Source organism: Lasiodiplodia theobromae (genome assembly GCF_012971845.1).
Source record: "Lasiodiplodia theobromae strain AM2As chromosome Unknown scaffold_8, whole genome shotgun sequence".
In the NCBI taxonomy this organism is placed as follows: Eukaryota; Fungi; Ascomycota; class Dothideomycetes; order Botryosphaeriales; family Botryosphaeriaceae; genus Lasiodiplodia; species Lasiodiplodia theobromae.
The window spans coordinates 1,086,137-1,108,831 of NW_023336574.1; the positions used below are offsets into that span (position 1 = coordinate 1,086,137).

Genomic DNA, 22,695 nt, shown 5'->3' on the forward strand with positions numbered 1-22,695 from the left:
TGTTCATCCCTTCGAATGAAGGTTCAATGTTCGAGCGTCTTGAACCGAACGGGCCGCCACAGCTGGGGCCTGTGGATCAACTTCGCCTCAATGTGGCGGAAACAGTGTTTCGAGCAATAATGCAGATGCTTGCATCAAGGCCGATCATAATAACTTCCCTCTACTACCCGTTTTCCTTCAAATATTTTCCTTTCTCAACATGGCCTTCGGTGCCAACCCTTCGCTACTATTTCCTCTGGTTGTGTTCTCCTATGTCTGAGTTTTCCAACCTTTTCCTCTTTCTCGGGTTGCTGCTTCAGCTTCTTGGATGCGCGCTTCTTACTCGCCTTTCCAGAGCGACAGCGTTGGCGTTTCAAAAGGGAAAGTTCTCCTTTTCTTGGGACTTTGCTTGCTTCACATCTCGTCAGGCACGAAGAATGCCTTTGCCCACCACACCTACAATCGTAGTGTCTACATTCGCTTATCTCATCCTTACCACACCTTGTTGCCCCTTGTTTAGCTGTTTCTGCTGCTTTTGTTCTTTTTTTTTTGCGCTTCCCTTTTTTCATTTTCCTGACGGTCATGACGAATAAATAAACCTGGCGCGATTTTTGGGTACGTGTATATTGGAGCGTGTCGAGACGCCCCATGTCTACCGTTTGGTGTTACTGTGGGAAACAAACAGACGGTGCTGATGGAGGGGATTAAAGGAAGATACCAGGTGGGATGGGATGGACAACGGGAAGTGGGTATGCCTACGAGGGCATTTCCTATTCTCTCCGTTGAATTTTGGGTCCTGAGTTCTTTCTTTGCACATAGGAGCCAATCAATGAATTGGACAGTACAAACATACCTCTGTAACACCGTGAGCCGTGTTGAGATTGATTAAAAGCGTCGCATGGATGTGAAGGAAGACGCGCATGGAGATGGGTGAAACGCCAGGACGGACCTGAAACGGCGCACGCTCTAGATGGGGACACAAACATGCTGGTCCTCATGCTAAAGGACAAGCGTGGAAACTGATGGCCAGAAGAGGGATGTGTCTAATTTGCGAAGACCCTGGCGTGACTCCACCACGGGGGATGACGTGCATTGGGTTCACGGCATCCAGGCACAGCAGGATGTGGGCGATCGATTTGCGACAGGAGGGCAGGATGATGATTCGTGAATGGCAGTAGGGCTGATAAGGTCACGTGGTGATGCGCTTGGTTCGCGGCGGCCGCTTGTTTACAAGGGCGCCAACCGCGCAACACGGGCCCGAACCTTCTTTGAAGCTGCCGTTGCGTCACCCCAGGTTCCATCTCTCCACCATCCACCTCTCCGCGTCCGTTACCCGCGACATCACATCACTACCAGACCCGACCGACTACGAGATCCACTACCCTTTTCGCTGCACGCGTCGCCCGCGATCCTTGCTCGGACGGCGATTGTCTGGCACGCTTCCGCAATGGTTCATACACGTCGCCAGTCCTCGAGGCTGCGAAGCACTCCGCAGGTACGGGATTTGTCTATCCAGCATCAATGCTCCTCGACCAACACAGCTGGTCGTGCTTGTGTGCTTGACACTCAGAACAGCGACTGACAATCTGTTAGCGCCGTGGAAACAACTACATTCCAGAGGATGTAGCCTCGCCTGCTATTGCTGCGACGCCCAAGATGCCTTCGCTCGAGAAGGTCGACGAGCAGCCTGAGACTGCGAGCCCCGAGCAAGCCGCTGCTTCCGAGGCTTCTGATCGTACAGAGTCGCATGTCCCCAAGGTAGCTGTTCGCACCCCGACCAGCAAAACCCAGATTGAGCCCAGCCGCATCGAGATGCATCCACACCACCATCAGCATAGCACCGCCAAGCCTCTGGACGAGGCACGGTGGTTAGGATTTCTCAATATGGGCGCCGCCACCGAGCCTGTCAAAAAGGGTGTTAGCAAGATCCCAATTACACAGGCGACCCCCACCAAGTCACAACAGACGATGCCTGCTACTGCCTTCTCAACGCCCGAGTTCAAGTTCCGTTTCCGCCGTCCTTCGCTCGATCTCAGTCCCGAGGCCAAGAAAGTGATGGAGGAGAGCAGGAAGGAAGCGGAGAAGATTCGGGCTCAGATGTCAGCCAACCCAGAGAAATTTGGTATTGAGAATTCCGAGGATATTGCCCGCAGAATCGCAACGCCAACAAGCAAGACCGGCCGCTTCAGCGCTGCCCACATGGCTGAATTCAAGAAGATGGACTCGATTGCCAACCACCCATCGGCCGTCCGCGCTAACCGCGATCGCCTTCAACCTGCCGCCACTGCGCTCAAGCGCTCGCCATCCAAGGCCGAGCTGGACAACCAGGAGAAGACGAACGGAAAGACGCCGCGCTCCAAATCTACTACAGACCTTGGCAAGGCAGACGGCGACAGCAACGCCAGCCCAGCCAAGCGGGTCAAGCACAGTAAGGAAGATGATGCATCTGCAGCCCGCCGTACAGTAGAGAATGGCGAGGCCCACCAGTCAGCTAAGCAGAAGAGTGCCACTGTTGCTCGCGGCAACACCGGCATTGCTCGCTCCTTGTCTCACCTCACCACTCCAACAAAGGCTTCTCTTGCTCGCTCCCAGAGCGTCAAGACGCTTAAGAAGACGTCTTATATCCCTACATTGGCTCGGTCTCCATCCGCGCAGGCGCTCAAGACTCCCTCTAAGACGCCGGCATCCCTGATGGATAATCTCCGCAAGGCGAGCCAGACTATGTCCCGTCTGCCTTCGATGAAGTCGATTCTTCGCAGCCCCGTCCGTCAGTACTCCAACGATCCGGCCAAGATTGCTGCTGGAACGCACATGACGTCTCCGCCGGAAGTGAACAAGGCTCTTCCGGAAGCTCCGGCAACTGCGCCGGTGCAAAAGCACGTTGTATTCAGCGAGAGCACACTTGAGAGGGCTAATGAACCCAACAATGTTCGCGCTTCATCAGAGGTTCCGCAAGAGGCACCGTCCGAAGTCAAGTACCCTGAGCTGCCAGAATTGTCCCCAGCTCCCATGGGCAAAGGCGACTTCACCTTCCGGTCCGACAGGACCATTAAGTTCGGTTCGGGAATCAAGGGACCTACGATCCGCCACGTTCGCAACAGCAATGCTTCGTCTGCTCTGCCCGATCCCTTCACCTCCACGTCTGCCAAGAAACGGAAGGTAGACGTTCCCAGCGCGATCACGGAGAGCGAGAAGGAAAACGAGGATGAAGACGGAGGCCGTCGGGCCAAGCGGGTCAAGACGACGGCCAAGGCTGCCCCGAAGAAGCCAGAGACTAGCAACAAGACGCCGCGGCGCAGAGAAGCTGGCCGAGGAGTGCTCAGCCAGGCCAGGCTGAATGCCTTGGCCCAACCCAAGCGCAGGGTGTAGGTATGGTATTGACCCGCGAGAAGAAGACTCATCGGCAGGCGTACAGGACTCTTGTTTGATACGAGAAACGACAGCATTTTCGGCAGTTTGCTTTGACTTCTGGCTTGTTGATAAAAGTGGAGTAAACAACACGAGGGCTTACGGTGCAGGCGCCCCCTGCTCAGGAATTGGTGAGATGTTTGGCACGGTCCGAGGTCCGTTCTGTGGTTTTGGCACGCTGAGGCGGCTGGCTGGGATTGCTGTTGCGAGCAGTGGTTGTCCTGCTCCAGGGAACCCTGCCGAGGATCCGCTCGCTTGACGTTGAGCGGCGCTCGTCACTGGCAGCATTTCCGCGTTGGCGCCGGAGCACGCGGTGCCTTATTTCATCATGGGCTGTTTTCCTTTCTTTTTTTTACTCTGGCTAATCACGGATTGGGTCTGGTGCATCGGACGGATTTAATGACGAAGCGGGCGCTGCTGGGGTTTTGCCTTGATTTCCCTGCTTGGGATAGCGGTTCCCTCTCATTTTGCTCGGTTCTTACAGATTGTCAATAGCAAAATCAAATTCTTGGAAGGCAATGGCTTCGTTTTCTGCAGCGCTTGGGCGGCAGCAGGGCTGAGCGGACCCGCTGCTCGGCAAGGCGCCGATCCCAAAAAAGTGGGCGTAAGAAAGCCTCACCTTGTCCTTGCTGCCAGCCTATCACCACCCACCGTAACTAGCCGTCGACGCAACTCATCCTCCCGCCATCTTCGTCTCTGAGTCGCGTTATCGCCGCTCCTAGCCTACATCACCCAACTCCTTCCCCCGCTGTCTCGGAAACCGTCGCAACCGTGGCGTCACAACTGCTGTCCCGCGTAACCCAGGCAATCCAACAGCGCGATCCTGCTGCCCCCAAGCCCCGCGCCCTGGACAACGCCCACCGATCCATAGCACACCTGCAACGAGCCTTTGACGACTTCGTCCGCACCTATAATCTCCCGCTTCCGAAGCTGCTACACGACAACCCCGGCCCCTCGCCGCCTGGGAGCCCGCTCGACTACCTTGCCGCCGCCGCCCAACGGTACACAGACGATCCCACGTCGCTGGTTGTTCTGCTCGCGACGCTGCTAGCGGGAATACTGATTGGCTTGTTTGGCTTCAAGAGAATGTCGTGGAGTTCACGCTTTGGCTCGTGGGGCGGCCGCTTCAGTCCCTTCGGTCGCGGCGACCCAGCAAGCACCACCGTGTCGGATGCCGACTTCAGCTACATCACCAGCGAGGACCTTGCCGCCCAGAAGAACCTCGGCGCCAACCCGGATGCCGCCAACAACCACACTGCTTCTCCACCCTCCGGCCGCAGCAATGCGAATGGCGAGACGGACATCCTGGTGCTGAAGCACAAGCGCGTCAGCTACCCCGTGCACTTCGCCCGCGGCGCCATCGACGCGGGTGAGCTGAGCGTCAAGCACATCCGTGACGCGGCTGCGCGCAAGATGGATGTCGACGACGCGCGCCGCATCAAGCTGTTCTACAAGGGCCGTCAGCTGAAGGACGACCAGCAGGCGCGCTCTGTGGGCCTGCGCTCCGACTATGAAAGCGAGATCCTGTGCGTCGTCGGCGAAGGCCAGCCGTTCAGCTCCTCGTCCAAGAGCGAGAGTCCGTACGGGCAGCGCGGAGACGACGTCAACGGCGCTGAGTCGGGCGGCGAGAGCAGCGACGACAACGCCGACTCCTCGACGCCCGGCGGGTCGCGGGGAAAGAAGAGCAAGAACAAGCGCCGCCGCGGCGGGAAGAAGCATAGCAAGAAGGGCCACGGTGGCCGCAGCGAGAGCGCCACCCCTGAGCCGACCAATGCCTACGTCGGCGGCGGCGCAAAGGCCGAGTTTTTGGGTGTGCCAACGAACTCCGCTGTGCCGCCTCGTCCGTCCAGCTCGTCGTCGAACAACCGTCCTACGCCGCCGCACAAGCTCCCGCAGACGCCCATGGACAAGCTCCAGGAGCTGTCCAGCAAGTTCCACACCACGCTCGTGCCCATGTGCGTGCAGTTCCTGAGCAATCCGCCGCAGGACGCCGCCAAGCTCGAGTTCGACCACAAGCGCTTGACTGAGACGGTTCTCGCCCAAGTGTTGCTGAAGCTGGATGCTGTTGAGACGCAGGGCGATGAGGCCGCAAGAGCCAAGCGCAAGGAGCTGGTCAAGGAATGCAATAACATGCTCTCAAGACTTGATGAGGTTGTGAAGCGTTAGTCAACGACCGTCTCTGCTTCTCTGTTATCAGCGGAAGCATACATATCGGCATTTCTTATTCTTTGGGTCATGGAACGGGACAGGTGGAAGGTCACTGAGGGTTGCGATGGGCGCTTGATCGAAGCTTCTGGGATATCATAAGTGCGATCGGAACCTTCTTCTTTTCGGGTTGGACGATGTGATTTAACGCGAGATTCGGGCACTCATGTACACGACACGAGCATGGCAATGACTGGGAAAGGAACGGATGGGGAAAATCGGACGTGGGAAAAGGGCTTTCTTCCTTGCTCGAGACGACGAAATACTGGGCAGCAAGTTGATCCGGTTGTGTCATCGATGCTTGTGCGGTCTTCTTTTTCTTCTTCTTATTCTTTGTTGTATTTCTTCTTTATACCTTGTCTCTTGCCTATTTGATGCCCTCTTCTCAAAGTTATTCCTTCCCGATTGTTGTGCATTTGCAAGCGTTCAAGCGAAGAAGGAGGCGTTCAGACCAGGAATCCCAGCGCGCCTTGTACCCTCTGCCTTCTCTCTTTCTCTCTCTTTTTTCATATCTCTTTTGCTTTCCTAGTTCGAACGTCTGAACCAGACACTTTGATCGTCTGTTCTGTCACCGTTCATATAGAAAATGTTCATTCGATCCTAATAGTGGCGGCACGGAGCATTGGAAGAATCCGTGTACTGCCTTTTTTAGTTTCCCTTCTGCTCTTGACTTTATCTCCATGAAATTGGTTACATTTGGCGGGCATGCTATGCTTTCAAACATTCTCGATAGCTTCTGTTCTTCAATGCATAGCAGATATGGCGTGAGGACCGAGCATGTAGTTGTTTAATTAACAAATTTTCATATACTAACTCGCATTTGGCCACAAAGTGGTTGTAACACCGCGCTCTTCTCAAGTGAATAGTTATAGCAAGCCCTCGAGCGTAAGTTTGAGGTTTATAATTAGCAGAGTAGCTAGTGGATTTCATGATATTCGCCTCATCTCGTTCGTTGTTTGCTGTTTGTCAGCTACTGGTGCGTGTATATCCTACGCTGCCCCACAGATAGCTTATGGATTATTCTGCGCATTCGTCAATGATTATACAAGCACACCCGGACATATGCTTTTGCTACCTCCATAGAACGTGTGGAATATCCTTTGGTGGGGCGTAACTGACAGCTAAGCTGTGGCTTGCGAAGTCGACGCCACCGCCACCTCCACAGTTACTACACCAATTGATCCACCATCGTCGAATACAGCAAAGCTTACTAGCACTGTGTTCAGATGATTTAATTTTTGGCTCGTACGATGCTCGGTTGCTTGTGCTTGCTTATCTTGATTCAGCCTTCTCGGTGCTTCGCCGCAACCACTAAATCAATGTAGGAATTTGAACAATGAATTGACTGGAACAATGACTTCATAGCCCCGTATATATCCGTAGGATCGTTCCTTTATCCCAAAGCTGAAAGAGACCCTACACCCCGAGATAGGCTGCAAGAGACGAGCTGCAATGGAAGATGTGGTCATAATATTATCCTGCGTAGTACTGGTGACGCAGTTATTCCCATGTCAGTCCATGTCAGTCGCGGACAGCAGCCATACTTTGAGCACAGATATGACTAGGCACCCAATACTAGAAGCGCCTGTGACGTTTCCATCCTGTAAGACTCGACTGTTGGCCCTCGGAGGCATGACGAGTACGAATGTCGGATCGGCCGGAGGAGGAAGTCTTTAAATATTCCACCCAGGAGTAGCACTCTGAGTTTTTCAAAGTTCCAACAAGGGACACAAATCTAGTCAGCAAGTACCCCTTTTCAGAACATGAAGTTCCTTGCCTCCATCTCCGCCTTCCCCGCCGTTTCCGGCCTCACTCTTGCTTAAGAGGAGCCATGCTACAACCAGTAAGCCTTCCATAGCGACCAATATCTCTTGGCTAAGCTTAAGGGCTGACGCTTGGCCATAGTGCGGACCCGGATAATGGCATTGGAAACTACTGCGAGTGTGCAGACGGAAAGTTGGGCCTATCCAACTTGTCCTGCAAGAAACACACACAACAGAGTCAATTTGGCTAACTTTCCGAAATAGCGACTTGCTGGCGACTTGGGAGTAACACCGACTGCGATCCCGTGGGCAGCCAACTTGACCCCTGTCCGCACGCTGGTTAAGCTTGTGAGCATTGAACACACTTTGGCAGAAGGAATTATGGAAGTCGTATCGGAAAGATGGACCCGGCAGCTCGAACAGATCATACTATGGGTTTTCACGTCTGTCAACTTTGCATGTCATTCTTGAAGCTTCTTCATAGCTAGCAGTGACGACGCGCTGCGCCCATGTGACAATCGCAAATGGCTGTAGATGAGAGAACACTGTGATGCGGCGTTAAGTTGGGCTGTGGTCAGAAACTGCGATCAGCAGTAAAATCACCAGGGGCATTCTTTAAGCACCACAGTGTCTCATGTCAGGAGTTGATCCAACAAGCCTTGCAAGCAGCCAGTTGTTATTCCCGGCATCTTTGGAATGCTGCAGGATTCAAGATTAGAAGAAATTGAGCCATTACCTACAGGGAACCGTAATCACGGATTTTTGTGGAATGGCTTCACGCTGTGTGTTGATTGCCCTTTGTCTCCCCAGGCGCGGGAAACCGGCACGGATGACCGGAATATAACACACTTTGAGAAAGCACTAAACCCGAAACCGTAAATGCTAAACCTGAGTACAGAGTGGGCTGCCGAGGCGGTCAGAAAGAGTTTAGCGTACGGTATCCCCGTTGCTGATGCCTAGATTCTCGGTTTGTTGTTGTGGAAAGTTGAGGCTGAGCTGTTGATGGGGCAGGGTAAGTGGATACAACGCGGCGCCTCCATGAACCCTCGTGATGAAGTAGTCGGAGATCAGTGCTCATTGTACAGTGTCATGGGAGGTAAGCTATGGCCCTGCTCAACAGTAACAGCAACACGGGTGCTAATGTGCGCTGACCCAGTTCACCAGACACTTCTTGAAGCCATTACGCCGCTTTTCCATAACCTCGAATCTCATTTCGTATTCCTATGCCCGAGACTCGCCATCAAATAAACCACACTGCACATCCAAGACAAGCTTTACACCGAAGCACCTGGCTTGTCTTCGGCTTGGCAGAGAAGTGAAGGCGAGCTGCGACCCACAAGGCACGAAGTCCAGATAAGATACGAAAACGCGGGGCAGTAATGGACGAGAAAATAGTATATTGAGCAGATTTTACGCAAGGAGGAAAGCCTAGGAGTTCAAAGAGATTGAGGGACAGGCATTGGCGTATATTGGGTGTCCTCAGACATACATGTATGGTGTAAACACTGGATAGGCTCGCCAAGAGTCCATTACCAGCCAAAAATTTCCTCAGAGATGTCTAATATTAGTGTACTGCTACAGAAGATGTACATCTCCTGGTAATAAGGCTGTGAAGTAATGTGACAGAGGGTCGCTGTAACGTTATCTTTCTCTTGGCTCGTCAGCCAGCAAAAATACATACGGACTCGTTTCTCAAAAGAATTAGTCTATTAAGCACACCTACATTACGGAGGCAAGTGCAAGGGAATCCCGCAATTTTCAAGTAATGGGCCCTCTCATTAGTCTTGCTACACTACACTACCTTCCATAGAATACAGTCAGCAGCGAGCCGCCCTGGTACAGCCAGGAAGACTCGGCCAATTCAATGAGTGTCTTGTCCCACTTATCTGATTGCCTGATACTTCAGCTGAGAAATGCTAGCATTGGTCTTTGTGAAAGTGTGAGCATAAGGACATCATATATATCAGGGTAAACCTCACCACAGCCAATTTTCCGCAAATAAATCCATCCCGAGCAACGAAAAGAGCCAACAGTCACTGTCACCATGCGTCTCTTGTCTATTTCGCTTCTCTTTTCCCTTGTGGGCATCGCCTCGATTGTCAAGTCTGAAGAGCACTTTGGCGTGAGTGGATTATTTTCCCTTCATCTCCATGTCATCTGACTCTGTTTCACAGGAGTGCAGCCAGGACGATAGCCACGGGGCTTGCAGGTATGAGCCAGATGATGGAATCGAGCTGGAAGAGCCTTGTGACCCGAATTCCCCGGTAAGTGATCCCGTGAAGCAACGCCACACCAAGCTCTGACACACGCAAAGTGCACAGTCGCGGATGCTATATGCTACTACGACGACGGGGATCCAGATAACCTTGCCGAGTGCTCTTGATTAGGGTTTGGCGGATAGTTGAAAGACAACATTAGTCTGCTCGCTCGCTTCACTGCTTTTGCAACCCTACAACCCGAATATCAAAGATGTGCTGCGTCATAAGTTTGTTGTGTGTGGTCGGGTTCCCCATAGGATTCTCAGCTCCAGTCACTCACTGTCTCATGATATATCACTGCACCACTTGCACGTCATTTCCTTGTTCCAAGAGCCAAAAGACGGCTGTGATACCACTCGCCCTCTGCCTGTTTCACCAAGTCAAAAAGTAAAATGGAAGCCTCAACCCCTGCAGCAGAACTCTCTCTTTACAAGGAACCCGGCGTCACCTTCTCCCAGCATGTGCACATGCAGTCGACATGGCGGCTGCGGACGACGAGAAAGCGCCAAAGCTATGGACCGGTTGGTCCTCCTCGTCCCTGCAGCGCGCGAGCGTGGTCCGGTATATCGCATCCTTCCGCCCACCGAGCGGCTGCAGGGACGAAGCCGGGATCAATATCCAAAACCGTCGTCGAGCACGCCATCTTCCCCGCCGCGGCCGCTTCTTCCGGCAGCGCTCGCTCTCTTCACACCGATCTTCTCACCACCTGGAAAAACCATCCTCGTCACCACCACCTCCTCTTCGTCTTCTTCCTCCTACGTAACAGTTAAATCCCCCGACTACGACCACGGGAGCGGTCGTCTTGGCCCAGCACCCACCGGAATCCTGCTTCATTCACGGCACGCCTTGTCAGCCTGGGCGCGTGCCGCGCTGCCGACGGTCGCGACCGTCTGGCGCTCGCGGCGCTGTGGCTGCTGCGTGCCGCTATAGAGGATAGTAACGATGACGACGATAGGAGTGGTGCTGGTGCCACGGAGATACTAGCTCGCCGTGCTGGAGTGGATGGCAGCGAGGGGCTGGGGATGCGTGAGGGAGGAAGAGGATGATGAAGAGCTCGGTGAGCTGGCGAAGGAGGCTGGGGTGGGCGGGAGCGGGTGGAGCTTTGGCGAGGTGGGACTTTTGGAGGCGGGGATTCGCGGAGATGGAGGAGAGGTTTGAAGAACTAAGGGGCAACTAGTGCGCGAGGCTGGTGGCAAGGTGCGCGGCGAGCTTGCGGTTGAAGGAGCAGAATGTCGAGGCGCTGAGCAAGGAGCGGGTGGCTGCGTTGGAGGGCTTCTTCCAGCTTGCGTAAGGAGTCCTATGTGATCCTCGTTTCTGTGCGTTCCATCACTTTACATATACGTCTTCCGTCCAACTCAATATTGATTGAGCTGCCTGGAAGGTGTTCCGTCTCAGGGACGAATAACCGAGAGGTGCTTCTCTCTGCATCGCCAATATTCCACGGAACCAAAAGGTAAAGTTCTTTGTGTAGGCTCGACTCTAGAGTAGTGCACCAAAGAGTATATTGCTATCTGATAGAAAAGAAGAAAAGCTTAAGAAAATAGAAAGAAGCGTGGCAAGGACATCCCTATATAGACGCATGGTTAACGGGGTAACTGGATTACTAATCCGCGGGAGTAGCCCGCAGGTGCAAATTCCTCAGCAACATGGCGCTCTGAAGGCTCGCTCGGGGCTTGCCTATGGTAACCTCCCTCCCACTGAAGCTCAAGACATCCCACTTTAACGGCTGTGGGTATGCTAGGATACCCAAACACACTCACTATACCTGAGGCTAGGCTACTATATTTTACTCAAGGAGAGAGTCTTCTTCATCCGAGTCTACCGGAATCTCGATAGCTAGCTCAAAGGGATGACCTTCCACCAACACCTAAGGCCAACTATCATCATTCAGGCTTCGCGCCAAGGGTCTGGATTCGAACAAACCTACAAGGTAGCCAACAGTCAAGCATACTCTGTGCTCACCGATCCAAGCTTCTTGGGGCGCCTGCCTTTGTCGACGGCGGTAAGAGTATCAAGATAGTTCAGCGACCATGGATTTTACTTCCTTTCGACGCTTTACAGATATCCACTGACAAACTGGCCATTGTCTCAGCACAACACATCCGCCTCCTTGGGAGGCAACAGCAATCCGTCTCTCCGCTACCGTCCAGCATACACTCTACGAAGAGCGAGCCTGGCTAATGTGCCTTCCCTCTGATACCGTCGAGATATCCAAGCCCAAGACAAAGGTGTAATGTAGAAAGTTATACTACGATAGCTGTGGGGGACAGGAATTTTGGCGTACGGCAAAGGGTTGCTGAGCGGGGACTGATGGCCAACACTTCAGCATTTTCCACAATACGAGCGCGATCTGGGGTTGAGGGTGGTTTGGCCTAGCATGAAGCAGACCGATGTTTCAAGAGACTCTTACATGGAGATGTCGCTGTAGGAGGATGGAAGCTGTCCGTCTGTATTCGAATTCTTGCGAAATTCTCGTATAACCGTCCAAATACGACAGATTCGCTTTATTCGATGGGGTGACTCATTGAGAGAAGTGCACCAGAACTCTGCGCGGTTCTGAGCTGCTTAGTACCTGCTGGTCAGTACAAGGAAGACGACGGATCTGGACTGTTGTAAAACCACAGCATAGTTCTCAGAGCAGAATCCTAGACAGCTTGCAATTCGTGCCTGTAGGAGTCAACAGTTGTGGAAGAATTGGAAAATTCGCATGATATCCGTCAACACTTCCTCTCTGCGATAAGATTGATGCCATTCTTGACATATGGCTAGCTACAGGAAGCTGGACGAAGGAACCCTTGCGGATTCATCTCTCTAGCAGACCAACCAGGGCGGTACATACCGCCGATAATTGCGTCTATCACCAAAGCACAGCCTCGCAGGCGCAGCAAGCATGTCTGGCCATATTCATGCCTTGCTAGGCATGGGCAACGAATGTGCTAGGCATGCAAGAACCCTTGTCAGCACCGCCCACATCGAACACAGCCCCTCATGTCTCCTTTTTTGTGCATCCAAGAATGCAGGCTCTGTACGACTGGGCGCTGTGCCTCAACGCACATGGAATGCGCCACGTAACCTCCTGTGGCTTGCGCAAGGAGTCATCTCGAATGCGGCACGGACGAGGCACATCCGTTCGGAAAGCGCCAGTGTGGCTGTCGTGCGCGTGTCTGTCCCTAGATGATATTCCGTCTTGTGACGTTGATTGTATCATACTCTTTTTCTCAGGCCCCCTGATGCTAGCTACATTGTGGGGCATGAGCTCGCCTCTGGCAATTGCCAAGCTGGAAGGTTCCTTTGCAAGCCATATTTGGATCACCACCCCTATCGTCAAAGAATAGGACCGAGTTGGCGATGCCATCACATTCGAAACGTGCACTGACGGGCCTTCCCAGCTCGGCGCAGAGTATCAAGTGTATGGCTCGAGCGTGGGCATCCATTCGGCAGGTGGGGTTGATGTGAGGGTCGAGGGAAGGTAATGGGTCGAGGATGAGCAGGTAATGACAGTGCAGAGTGTACGCGTCGGGGCGGCTAGTCGGGCTTCACTGTGGTTCGCCTAGGACAGGTGAGCGCTGATGACGCAAAGTGCGAAATTGGGTGGTGGGGAGGTGCCAAAGTCTGGAGAGCTGAAGTCCCGGACGGGTAGCGGGCGCTACCAGACTGGTGCTGGCGGTGACGAGGCCGGCACATGAGGGTTTAGAGGGAGACGGAGAGGACGCGCAAGGCCAATGGTTGGGAGCAGTATTCGATTCAGCATGGCTGCAGAGCAGGAAAGCGCGACATGATGACTCGCCTGCCGCTCAACAAACACCGTTGCTTAGCCCTGGCCCTGTGCGCTCCCGACCGCTCTCGCCATTGAAGCTGGCGGCAACGCCCCTGCAGCTACGTGCCGTTACTCCCGACGACCTGGCGCCATAAACAGCAACGATCGAACCAGCAATGATGAAGGGCAGGTCCACTTCGTTCAGCCGCAACTGTTGCATTGACTAGCCGGTGCTTCTATTTTTGTTGCTCTTGCGACTCGGGGGTTTGCTTGTAGGATCTGGGGATCAACCAGTGGACGAAGGATTAGAGGCACCGCCGTATCCGCCTGCTAGCTCCAAGCCGCAAGCACGTTGCCCACGCGCTCTGGTACCTAGCGCATGGCCATCTCTGGCAGACGGTGCTGCAGCTGTCTGTTTTCGACGCTGACCCGCGCTGCTGATCAGGCAGCAATCTAGACCACGGCGCCAGCGCCAGCGGTTGGGGCAGGCGGCGGCCCTGAGAAGGGCGCGGAAGCTATAAGAGATACCTAACCCAAACGCGCATCGGATTTGGCCAAGCAAACGCACGTGAAGAGGGCCGTCGGGCAGACTGCGGATCAGGCAGAGAGCGCAGCTGCCGGTGTTTCCGGACACGATCTCTGCGTAATCACACGGGAGCGCCAGGCCGAGCGGGCAGGCGAGTCGTGAGGCATGGTTCCGCGGTGACGTATGGCAGGGCGTTTGCGTGCCTGGCGGCAGAGGCTAAGCCTTTGGCCTCCGCAACGTCCCCCGACCTCGCGCCGCTGCCGGCCAGCCCTACGCATCACCAAGCCGCTCAGCACTTGCCAGCGCCGTCTGCTGAACAGCGCTTCACTCTCGCAGCCCGGTCTGCCCCGAAAATTTTTTCCTCGCTGCTGCTCCAGACCCGGCCCCCCAGGCCGGCAGCTACAGGCGCGCCTCTGCGCTCCCGGCCGGGCCACGCTCCGCAGTGTGCCCCCGACGGCGCCTCTTGGAGCTATTGACGTGACCTCAGATATATCTGCTGCCCGATGGACCCATCATCCGCAGCCCGCCTGCATTTTTAGAAGGCGGCGGGCCCGCGCCGGGGCCACCAGGCCATCAGGGTGCGCGCCCCGCGTCCTGATTGGCCACATTTCCGCCGAAGCGACCTGGTGTGCGACTCGATGGCAACAGCTTCACGGTTAGTCGGCACACTTAGACCTTCCACGTCGCGCACTTCTGTCCGCCCGCACAACCCAGATCGCACCGCTGACCTGATCCGAGAGGCTTGTTTCCGCGCCGCCCTTGCCCATGCCTTCCCCAGAGCGCCGCCGCCAGCCACGCCCGGCACCCAGCGGCCCGCTGCCTGGAATGCACCCATGTCCCGCCTGCTGCGACGAGATACTGGGTCCCCGATGCACTTCGCCACACTCCAGCGAGATCCCCCGCCCACGAGGCCTGCCCTCCGCTGGGGCTGTGCAGGTCACTGGACTGCATGAGCCTCTCCAGGCGGGGCTGCTCCCGCACGCCAGCGTGGCTTGGACCTCACGTCGCGGATGACGGTATCTCGAAACATGTGCGACGCCTCGGAGCTGCCGAACCCAGTGGTGCTGTCCGCACACGCTCGCCAAGCGAGCCTGCATCCTGAACTGTTGCCGAAGATTACCACCCGCCTGCGCCGGGTATGGATCCTCGAGCACCGTCCCTGCCGGCCAATGCCTGCCTGTCCTTACGCCGTAATGTATTCCCAAAAGGGGCCCGTCATGAAAGTCCTCGCCAAACCCATGCCAGGGAGGGAAGAATAGCCGTCAGCGTCCCCAGAGACGCCCGCCCGGGTCACCAGACACGTTGCGATTGGGCCCAGCTCGTCGCGAGCTCCCGCCAGGCCTCGAGTCCTTTAGCTCCGCGTTTACGGCTCGAGCCGGGTCTCTGTGACCTGCAGCAGGACATCATGATTGTCTGGCCTTGGCGAGAGCCCCTCCCTTGCGCTGCCTTCGCCACACTCGCTCCTGGGACCCATGTGGGATCTTGCTGCTGCTTGGCTCCCAGGTCAGATTTCCATCCTCATTTGCCGTTGTGTGACGGATGAACACGCGTCATCCTTTTCCAAGGCCTTCGCGTGCTGCAAGATCCCACATTCGTCACCCTACAATCTTTGGGCCGACACTACTATTCTTGTCGTGCCGAGGCTGCGATGGTCATCTCCGGCCTGCCAGGCGCCGACGGTCGAGTTTTGCCGAGACTGGCAGCCACATGGCAGGGTTGTGTATATGCGTTTCAGTCCATTCTCGGCGAAACCGAGGAGAAATCATGGCCAACCACGACGGCAGTCTTCGCGGCATGCGGAAATATGGCACGGGGTGGTCTATGGTGAGAATCCGTCAGTGGGGAAGCAGCACGCAAAGTCCCGGCACGCCGACAACGACCCACGTATTCGCGTTGTGGACGTCGACGGCGCCCGGGACCATGGATGGGGCGGGCTAGCTGGAAGCGGCAACGGATTTCAACGTGCCTGAAGAGGCTACAGCTGTTTGTGCAGGCTGGGATGATGCAGCAGCAGTGCTGCTATAGCGGCCGCGGGCGACGGCTCTGAGTCAAAAGCAGCATGGGCCAGACTCTCTGCTGTACATACGCACGAAGCGTCCATCCACGGCTCCATCAGTCCCTGCCGATCAGCCCTAGCAGGTGTTTAGGGCGGCGCTAGAGGAGCGACAGGGAGGGCCGTCAAATGGGCAGGGCCGGATGCAGCGTCATTTACAGGCAGCGTCAGCAATTGACGAATTGCTCGAGCCATGGTTGGGTTCCGGTAAGCTTGCGGATCGTCATCCGAGAGTTCATGCGAGCGCAGATCTGGCGGCCGGGGAAGAGACGCCTAGGAAGGGCGAGGAGCGTTATCGGAATCCCCCCCACGAGCAGCACGACCTGATAGCGCGTGCGCGCCGTCAGTAACGATACGGCGACAGGTGCTGGCGGAGGGCACGGGAATTGCTTGGAAGCTCGGGCGGGCGGGCAGCTGACGTCCCACTGCGCCCCGACGCGCAGCTGCGGTGGACAATGCGCCACATCACGGGGACCGTCCGCTGTACGTTGCAAGGCGCAGCGCGCAAAGGGCCCACGGCGGTGGTGTGTGGCCCCAGGCAGCTCCACCCTGCTGTGCTCGCTGGGCGCCAAGCGTCTCCGGTGCGCGACGGGCAGCGCAGGCCGGCGCCAAGCAATTCCTGGGCCTGAGGCGCGCGTCCGCCGGCGTGAGCTGGGCTGCGGCTGGGAGCGAGGCGCGGCTGACTCGGCGCGAACACACAGATCGCTTATTTCCGCGGGCCTGCGGAATGCTTGCCGCCAGGCGCGGCGCGGATTGGCCAACGGCGGCCGGGTTCGAGGGTTCTGGAAAAAGCGGCAGCGCTGGTGGGGGGCTGCCTCCATGCGCGGCCAAGCACTCCGCTTCGGCACGCCGCAGCGCCGCCACTCTCGACACGGCGTCGCGCGCCTGCTTGGCCCACCCCAGGCCGTCGGGGAGCGGGAGGTACGCGCTATCCCTCGATAAGCGAGGCCAAGCTTCATCCATTACGTAGCGCTGGGCAATAGGGCGCTGCTGAAGTAATGCGCGCGGCGGCCGCGACATCGTCCTTCCCTACCCGGTGGATCTCCCAGTCACACAGCCCGCCCGGCCCTGGCCTCGCTCGGCGCAGCCCTACCCACGACCTGCGGGGCGCCTCCTGCGTGTGCGAGCCCCCAACGGCGGACGCCCGCTTGGCGCCAGCGCAGGCGATTTGCACGCCCGCGCTCGGTGCTTCCTTAACACCGCCGCGCCCGCGATCACCGCCACCGAACGCCCTTGGCGGCTCCGTTCTCCACAGCCTGTGATATGCCCTGGTCACATTAAAACCCATTCCCCCAGCGGATTTTCGCCCGAGCCGCGGAGTCGACTCTGACCTAGACCACCTCTCCCACACAGCACTGCATGGCCGCCCACACGCCCTCAGAGACAATGGCTCTCGAGGACGCGCCGAGTGCGTCGGCCTCGAGCACCACGCCGTGGGCCACGCCGACCACCACGCAGGAGCCGGAAAACACGCCCCGCGATGCCTCTGAGCAGCCGGACCAGGACCAGCCCAGCCCCGCCGACCATGGCAACGACGCCTCAGCGCCGCGGCCCCAGGTGCCCATGCAGAAGCGCCGCCGCGTCACCCGCGCCTGCGATGAGTGCCGGCGCAAGAAGATCAAGTGCGATGGCAAGCAGCCGTGCACCCATTGCACCGTCTACAGCTACGGTGCGTCCGCAGACGACGTCCCCCCCGAGCCGCCTGAGAGCTGACGCCCCGCAGAGTGCACCTACGACCAGCCCTCCAACCGCCGCCGCAATGCGGCCCCGCAGTACGTCGAGGCGCTGGAGAACCGCATGAAGCGCGCCGAGGCCCTGCTGGGCGCCATCCTGCCCAACGTAGACCTCGACGACCCGGCCCTCGTAGCAAGCTTGCAGGAAGGTGTGCTGCCTCCCCTCCCCCAGGCCCAGCCCCAGGCCCGCCCCTTCGCGGCGCCAGACAGCCAGACGGCCGACCGCCCGATGCGCGTCGACACCATGAACCCGCAAGCCCAGTCCGAGGAAGGACAGCTCGAGTCGATGGTGCGCGCCACCGGCCAACTCGACCTTGATGAACACGGCTACTGGGACTACCACGGCCACTCGTCCGGCTTGAGCTTCGTGCGTCGAATGCGTGAGAGGTTCGACTTCATGGGCCGAGGCGAAGGCGAATCCTCCCCATTTCCCCTTTCCCGCCCTCTCTCCCACGTGTTCGAGTCGCCTAAGTCTGTACAGGATTCACCTGCTACTGTCGACAATGCTGTGCCCGGTGGTGCCGAGCTGCCGTCTAAGGAGAAAGCCCGAGAACTGTGCGACACCGCTCTCAACGATGCCAGCGCCCTGTTACGTGTTGTGCATCTGCCCAGCTTCTGGAAGAGCTTTGAGACGCTGTATAGCAAGTCGCCTGAAGAATATGGTGCTTCCGAGAATAGTTTCCTGCCCTTGCTGTACACCGTCCTCGCCCTAGGAACCCTGTTCTCACGCACCTCTGAGGACCTGGACGAGGTAGGCTACGAGAACGCCATTAACCAAGGGTAAGCCCCACGCCCCGTGTCCCGCCGTGCCAGCTCGCCCTTGCTCACCGTTTCACAGCGTTCAATACTTCAAGGCCGCCCGCAACATCCTGGACATTGCCATGTGCCGTGATCTGCATGCGCTCCAGGCTGTCATCTTCATGATTCTGTTTCTGCAATCTTCTGCCAAGCTATCCACTTGCTACGCCTACATTGGGATTGCCCTCCGCTCTGCCCTGCGCATGGGCTTGCACCGTTCTATGAACGACCGGTTCAACCCCATCGAGAATGAGACTCGTAAGCGAATTTTCTGGGTCATCCGCAAGATGGATATCTACGTAGGAGCGCTCCTGGGATTGCCTCATACCATGAGCAACGAGGATGTTGATCAGGAACTACCGGCTGAGCTTGATGACGAGTACATTACGGAGACTGAATATTTGACTCAGCCTCCTGGCCACGTTTCTCTCATCACTGCTTGCAATGCGCATACTACTCTTATTGACATCCTCGCCAAAGTAGTCCGTGTCGTTTACCCCATCAAGGGCAAGACGCACATCCTCCAGGGACAGAAGATAATGTCCTACACTGTCTCTTACGCTGACATCAGGGAACTCGAGAGAGACCTTCAGCAGTGGATGGAGCACCTGCCGATGGCACTGAAGCCTGGTGGGGAGGCATCCATCCTCGTCACTCGGTAAGCGCCAGATTCCGATCGGAAACGATGGTTCGACACTGACCCTAGACAGCGTACGGCAGCTTCTTCGCATGGCATATGCTCATACGCAAATGATGCTTTACCGTCCATTCGTTCACTACGTTTCGAAGTCGCCTACCTGCGCCTCCCTGGATAAACGCGCGTACGCCTGTGCATCCGCCTGCATCAGCGTGTCCCGGAACATCATCCACATCACTGCCGAGATGAAAAAGAGAGGGATGCTCAATGGTTGCTATTGGTTCACAATGTATACGACGTTCTTCTCCATCATGACTCTCGTCTACTTCGCTCTCGAAAACCCGGAGTCTCCCACGAGTCAGGACGTGCTGAAAGAGGCATACGAAGGAAAGGATGTCTTGGAAGGTCTTGCCAAGCGGAGCATGGCCGCAGATAGGTGCACGAGCACCCTCAGGGTAGGTTTGAAGGTTTCATTGTTACGTACACCCACTGACAAACGCAGGCTGTGTTTGACCAGCTGCCGGAACGCATTCAGCGCGGCCGAGAGCTGGCACTTGCTGCCGCGAGTCGCAAGCGTCGACAAGCCCCGTCACCCCAGCCCGATGACAAGTCTATGTCCGGTCTATCCGAGCCAGACTTACATGATGTTCAGGCAATTCCTCCTCGGCGTGCCAACACGTTTCCGAAGAACCTTGAAGATCCTCGTGCGAGAGGCTCGTTCCGCCCTAGCTTTCCTCAGCCTCCGGATCTCGACGACTCGCCGCAGAGCCAGTTTGGGGCTGGGACTGCCCTGCCTCACAGCATGCCCACGACGCACAGCTTTTACCCGCAGGGCGTGCAGCACAATATGACGCCATCTCCAGTGTTCCGGCAGGCACAACATTCGCAGATGCCCCAGTTCGGTTTTCTGCCCGCACACAACACGTTTATCGACCGCATCAATGGGTTCAACCCTCCGATTCCTGACCTCAGCGCGATGATGTTCCCGTCCGGTGACCCGCTTGCTTACCCGAACCAACCTATGACGACTTTTGAGAATAACGGGTTCAGCAGCATCAATAGGGTTGGCGAAGCTGCCAACGCCTTCCTCGCATTCAGCGGATCGGGGGGCGCCGGAACACCCGTCTCCAACCGCAGCGCCGGCAGTAACAGGAACTCCGGAATCTTCGGCATGCCGCCCAACGCCGCCCCACGTGCGGACCCCCACACGGTGGACGTCGAACTCCACAACCCGAGCCCCTTCATCTTCGCTGCCGGAACCCAGTTTGGCATGAACGCTGGCGCGATGCACGCACCGCATCCGCACGGACGCCAAATGTTTGGGGCTGGTGTGGGAATGCAGGATGGCATGGCGGCAACGAGCGGGGCAGGCATGGGTGGACCAATGGCGATGGCCGGCACGGGGTCCATGAACATCGATGATCTCTTCACGGGAGAGGAATGGGCGGGAATGTTTGCTGAACAGGGAAGTGGCATGGGTCAGGGTCAGGGGATGGGCTTCGGGTTCCGCTAGCGGCGGAAGAAAGGGGAAGAGGTGGAGGTGCGAGGAAGCCGCCAAGAGGAGGAGTAATGTGGCGATGATGGTCGCAGGGGTCGATTCGAGTGCAGCTATAAGAGGAGGAAGCACTGTGGATGATGGGAGAAGCTGCTGGTGAGGGCCGACTGGACGCGGAGAACGGCTCCGCGTCGCATACAACTAATATGTGGAAGCTTTCGGGTGCAAGGGTTGTGGTTACCTCGGCTCCGAGAGGAAGAGGAAACACGACGCTGGTGGCACCTGGAAGTGGAGGGAGAGCCCGAAGGTGGGATGGGAACTTGTCCTACCTGATTTTGTCAAGACAAGCGGCGCCGGTTCGCCGCACACCTCAGAAGTCTGCGGTGGTTGTCATACGCGCATACTGTGCATGTACCAGGTGTACGCACTGCCTTATTGCATTGCTTACGCTTCGTTCATGATACCCCGCGGTTTTAAGATATAACGGCTTTTTGTGGATGGAAAAGGGCGAATGGAATGGTGTTGTCAAGAGGGGAGACGTGGTGGGATGGGTGGAAAAAAGGAAGATGGCAGTGTCAAGTTTTTTTTCCAACTTTCTTCTCAGTCTGGGAGTTTTTCATTTTTTTGCTTTTTGGTTCACGTCGTTTCGATCATCAATTTTCCTAGCGCTGCATCGAGCATTGTTGCTCGCATCTTTCTGTTTGAATGATGATTGCATGGGCTCGGTGTCAGCATTTGGGAATCGTCGCATGAAAGTCCACTCCTTTGAAAGGCAACATGTTGCAATATGTTTAGTGTCTTATGGGGGAGATGTTTCATTTCGTTGTCTCATTACTTGGTTACAGAGGAGGAAGAGGAGCTGTATTGTGTAGCAAGACGAGGCGGTTTAGTAGCTGGTGCAGGGGTGGGCACATTTCAAAAGACTAATGCTGTTGCTGGTTTGTTGGTGTTGCTGCTGTTCCATTCCTTCAATGTCTCGATAGCGGTGATGTGGATATTGCGTCGAGGTAGATAGGGCTGTTGATAGGCTGCTAGGCGAAAGCCGCGGTGGATGGGAATAAATTTCGGAGAGGAGCATGTGTGGCGCCCAGGCCGGAGCTGTTTCCAGCCTCTGCATCAAGAATCAGCCTGCCGATTTAGGTCACGGCTGCATCCTACCAACCGTCGGTTTCGTCTAGGGATTGGGCGATCACTCCTTCAGCTGGGGCGAGTAGAATCTGACTTTGGCCACGGCCAACGAAACCACGGAAAGGCGGTGCTCCCCCTTGGCTGACGTGCCCCGCCTGACATTGTGTGATTTTTTCGTGCACACTACGACTCGGATGTCGCCGTGTCCGGGGAATAATGCTTACCTGGGCGGGCCGCTAACCCCACCAGCAGTTTTTAGTCGGGCCCTCGTACCATATAAACTCGCATCCGCCGAGAAAAGCATGTGCGCCCAGCATCGTGGTCCCGAAAAGCACGTCAAAATGGCCCTGCGCGCTGTGCAGTATTATTGGCCCCACTCGACGTAAGCTGAGCGGTGAGGTAAAAGGGGAATCAGGGCCTTCTAGAAGAGAGTAGGGTGTGCAGCAGCCATTCTAGCCTCTCATTCTCTTCTGTGACACAAGAACCAAAAAGCCATCCAACAAGGATGCATCGGACGCGCGGCTGGAACGCCGAGACGGTCGCTTTCGGCATGGCGTCGAGGATGCCGTGCTGGTTCCGTTCCCCGCCAAGAGGGGCAGGAGAGGGGGGGCAGCGGATGCAAGGGTGCGAAGGGGTGGTTCGCCAAGGGCGCCGCTCTTGGCGGAAAATGGTAGGGAAAGAGGGGGGGAACGGGGTGTTGGCGCCGAGGAAGGGACGAGACACCGCCACTCTCTTGCGATTTCTCTTGGCTGGAACATCGAAGAAAGTCGAGCTGTGAAAACGAGTACGAAAAACGACGGGGGGCAGGACGACGGGAACGTAAGGGAGCGGGTTTAGAGACGGGCACGGAAACTAGTTTCGGAGTGAACTCTTGTTTCTCTCAGTTGGGGCCTTGGGGGAGGGGGAAGAGAGCTGTGGCGTAACCTGCAGTTCCTTCTTGGAAAAAAGCAATGGC

General features: G+C 56.5%; 3 protein-coding genes across 3 annotated transcripts; all 3 read left to right on the forward strand.

The window, feature by feature from the left end:
- Nucleotides 1-1,426: 1,426 nt before the first annotated feature.
- Nucleotides 1,427-5,553, forward strand: LTHEOB_3341 (Apoptosis regulator BCL-2 protein bag; the record flags this gene model as incomplete). The annotated part of the gene is made up of 4 exons (XM_035512254.1): nucleotides 1,427-1,474; nucleotides 1,573-3,344; nucleotides 3,883-3,991; nucleotides 4,048-5,553. 4 exons carry the CDS (start codon nucleotides 1,427-1,429, stop codon nucleotides 5,551-5,553), a joined length of 3,435 nt encoding a protein of 1,144 aa, XP_035363234.1.
- Nucleotides 5,554-9,399: 3,846 nt separating this feature from the next.
- Nucleotides 9,400-9,738, forward strand: LTHEOB_3342 (uncharacterized protein; the record flags this gene model as incomplete). Its single annotated transcript, XM_035512255.1, has 3 exons — nucleotides 9,400-9,477; nucleotides 9,530-9,619; nucleotides 9,670-9,738. 3 exons carry the CDS (start codon nucleotides 9,400-9,402, stop codon nucleotides 9,736-9,738), a joined length of 237 nt encoding a protein of 78 aa, XP_035363235.1.
- Nucleotides 9,739-17,308: 7,570 nt separating this feature from the next.
- Nucleotides 17,309-20,630, forward strand: LTHEOB_3343 (C6 transcription factor; the record flags this gene model as incomplete). Its single annotated transcript, XM_035512256.1, has 6 exons — nucleotides 17,309-17,618; nucleotides 17,673-18,049; nucleotides 18,164-18,462; nucleotides 18,521-19,138; nucleotides 19,191-19,572; nucleotides 19,620-20,630. The coding sequence occupies 6 exons, from the start codon at nucleotides 17,309-17,311 to the stop codon at nucleotides 20,628-20,630; spliced, it is 2,997 nt and encodes a 998-aa protein (XP_035363236.1).
- Nucleotides 20,631-22,695: the final 2,065 nt, after the last annotated feature.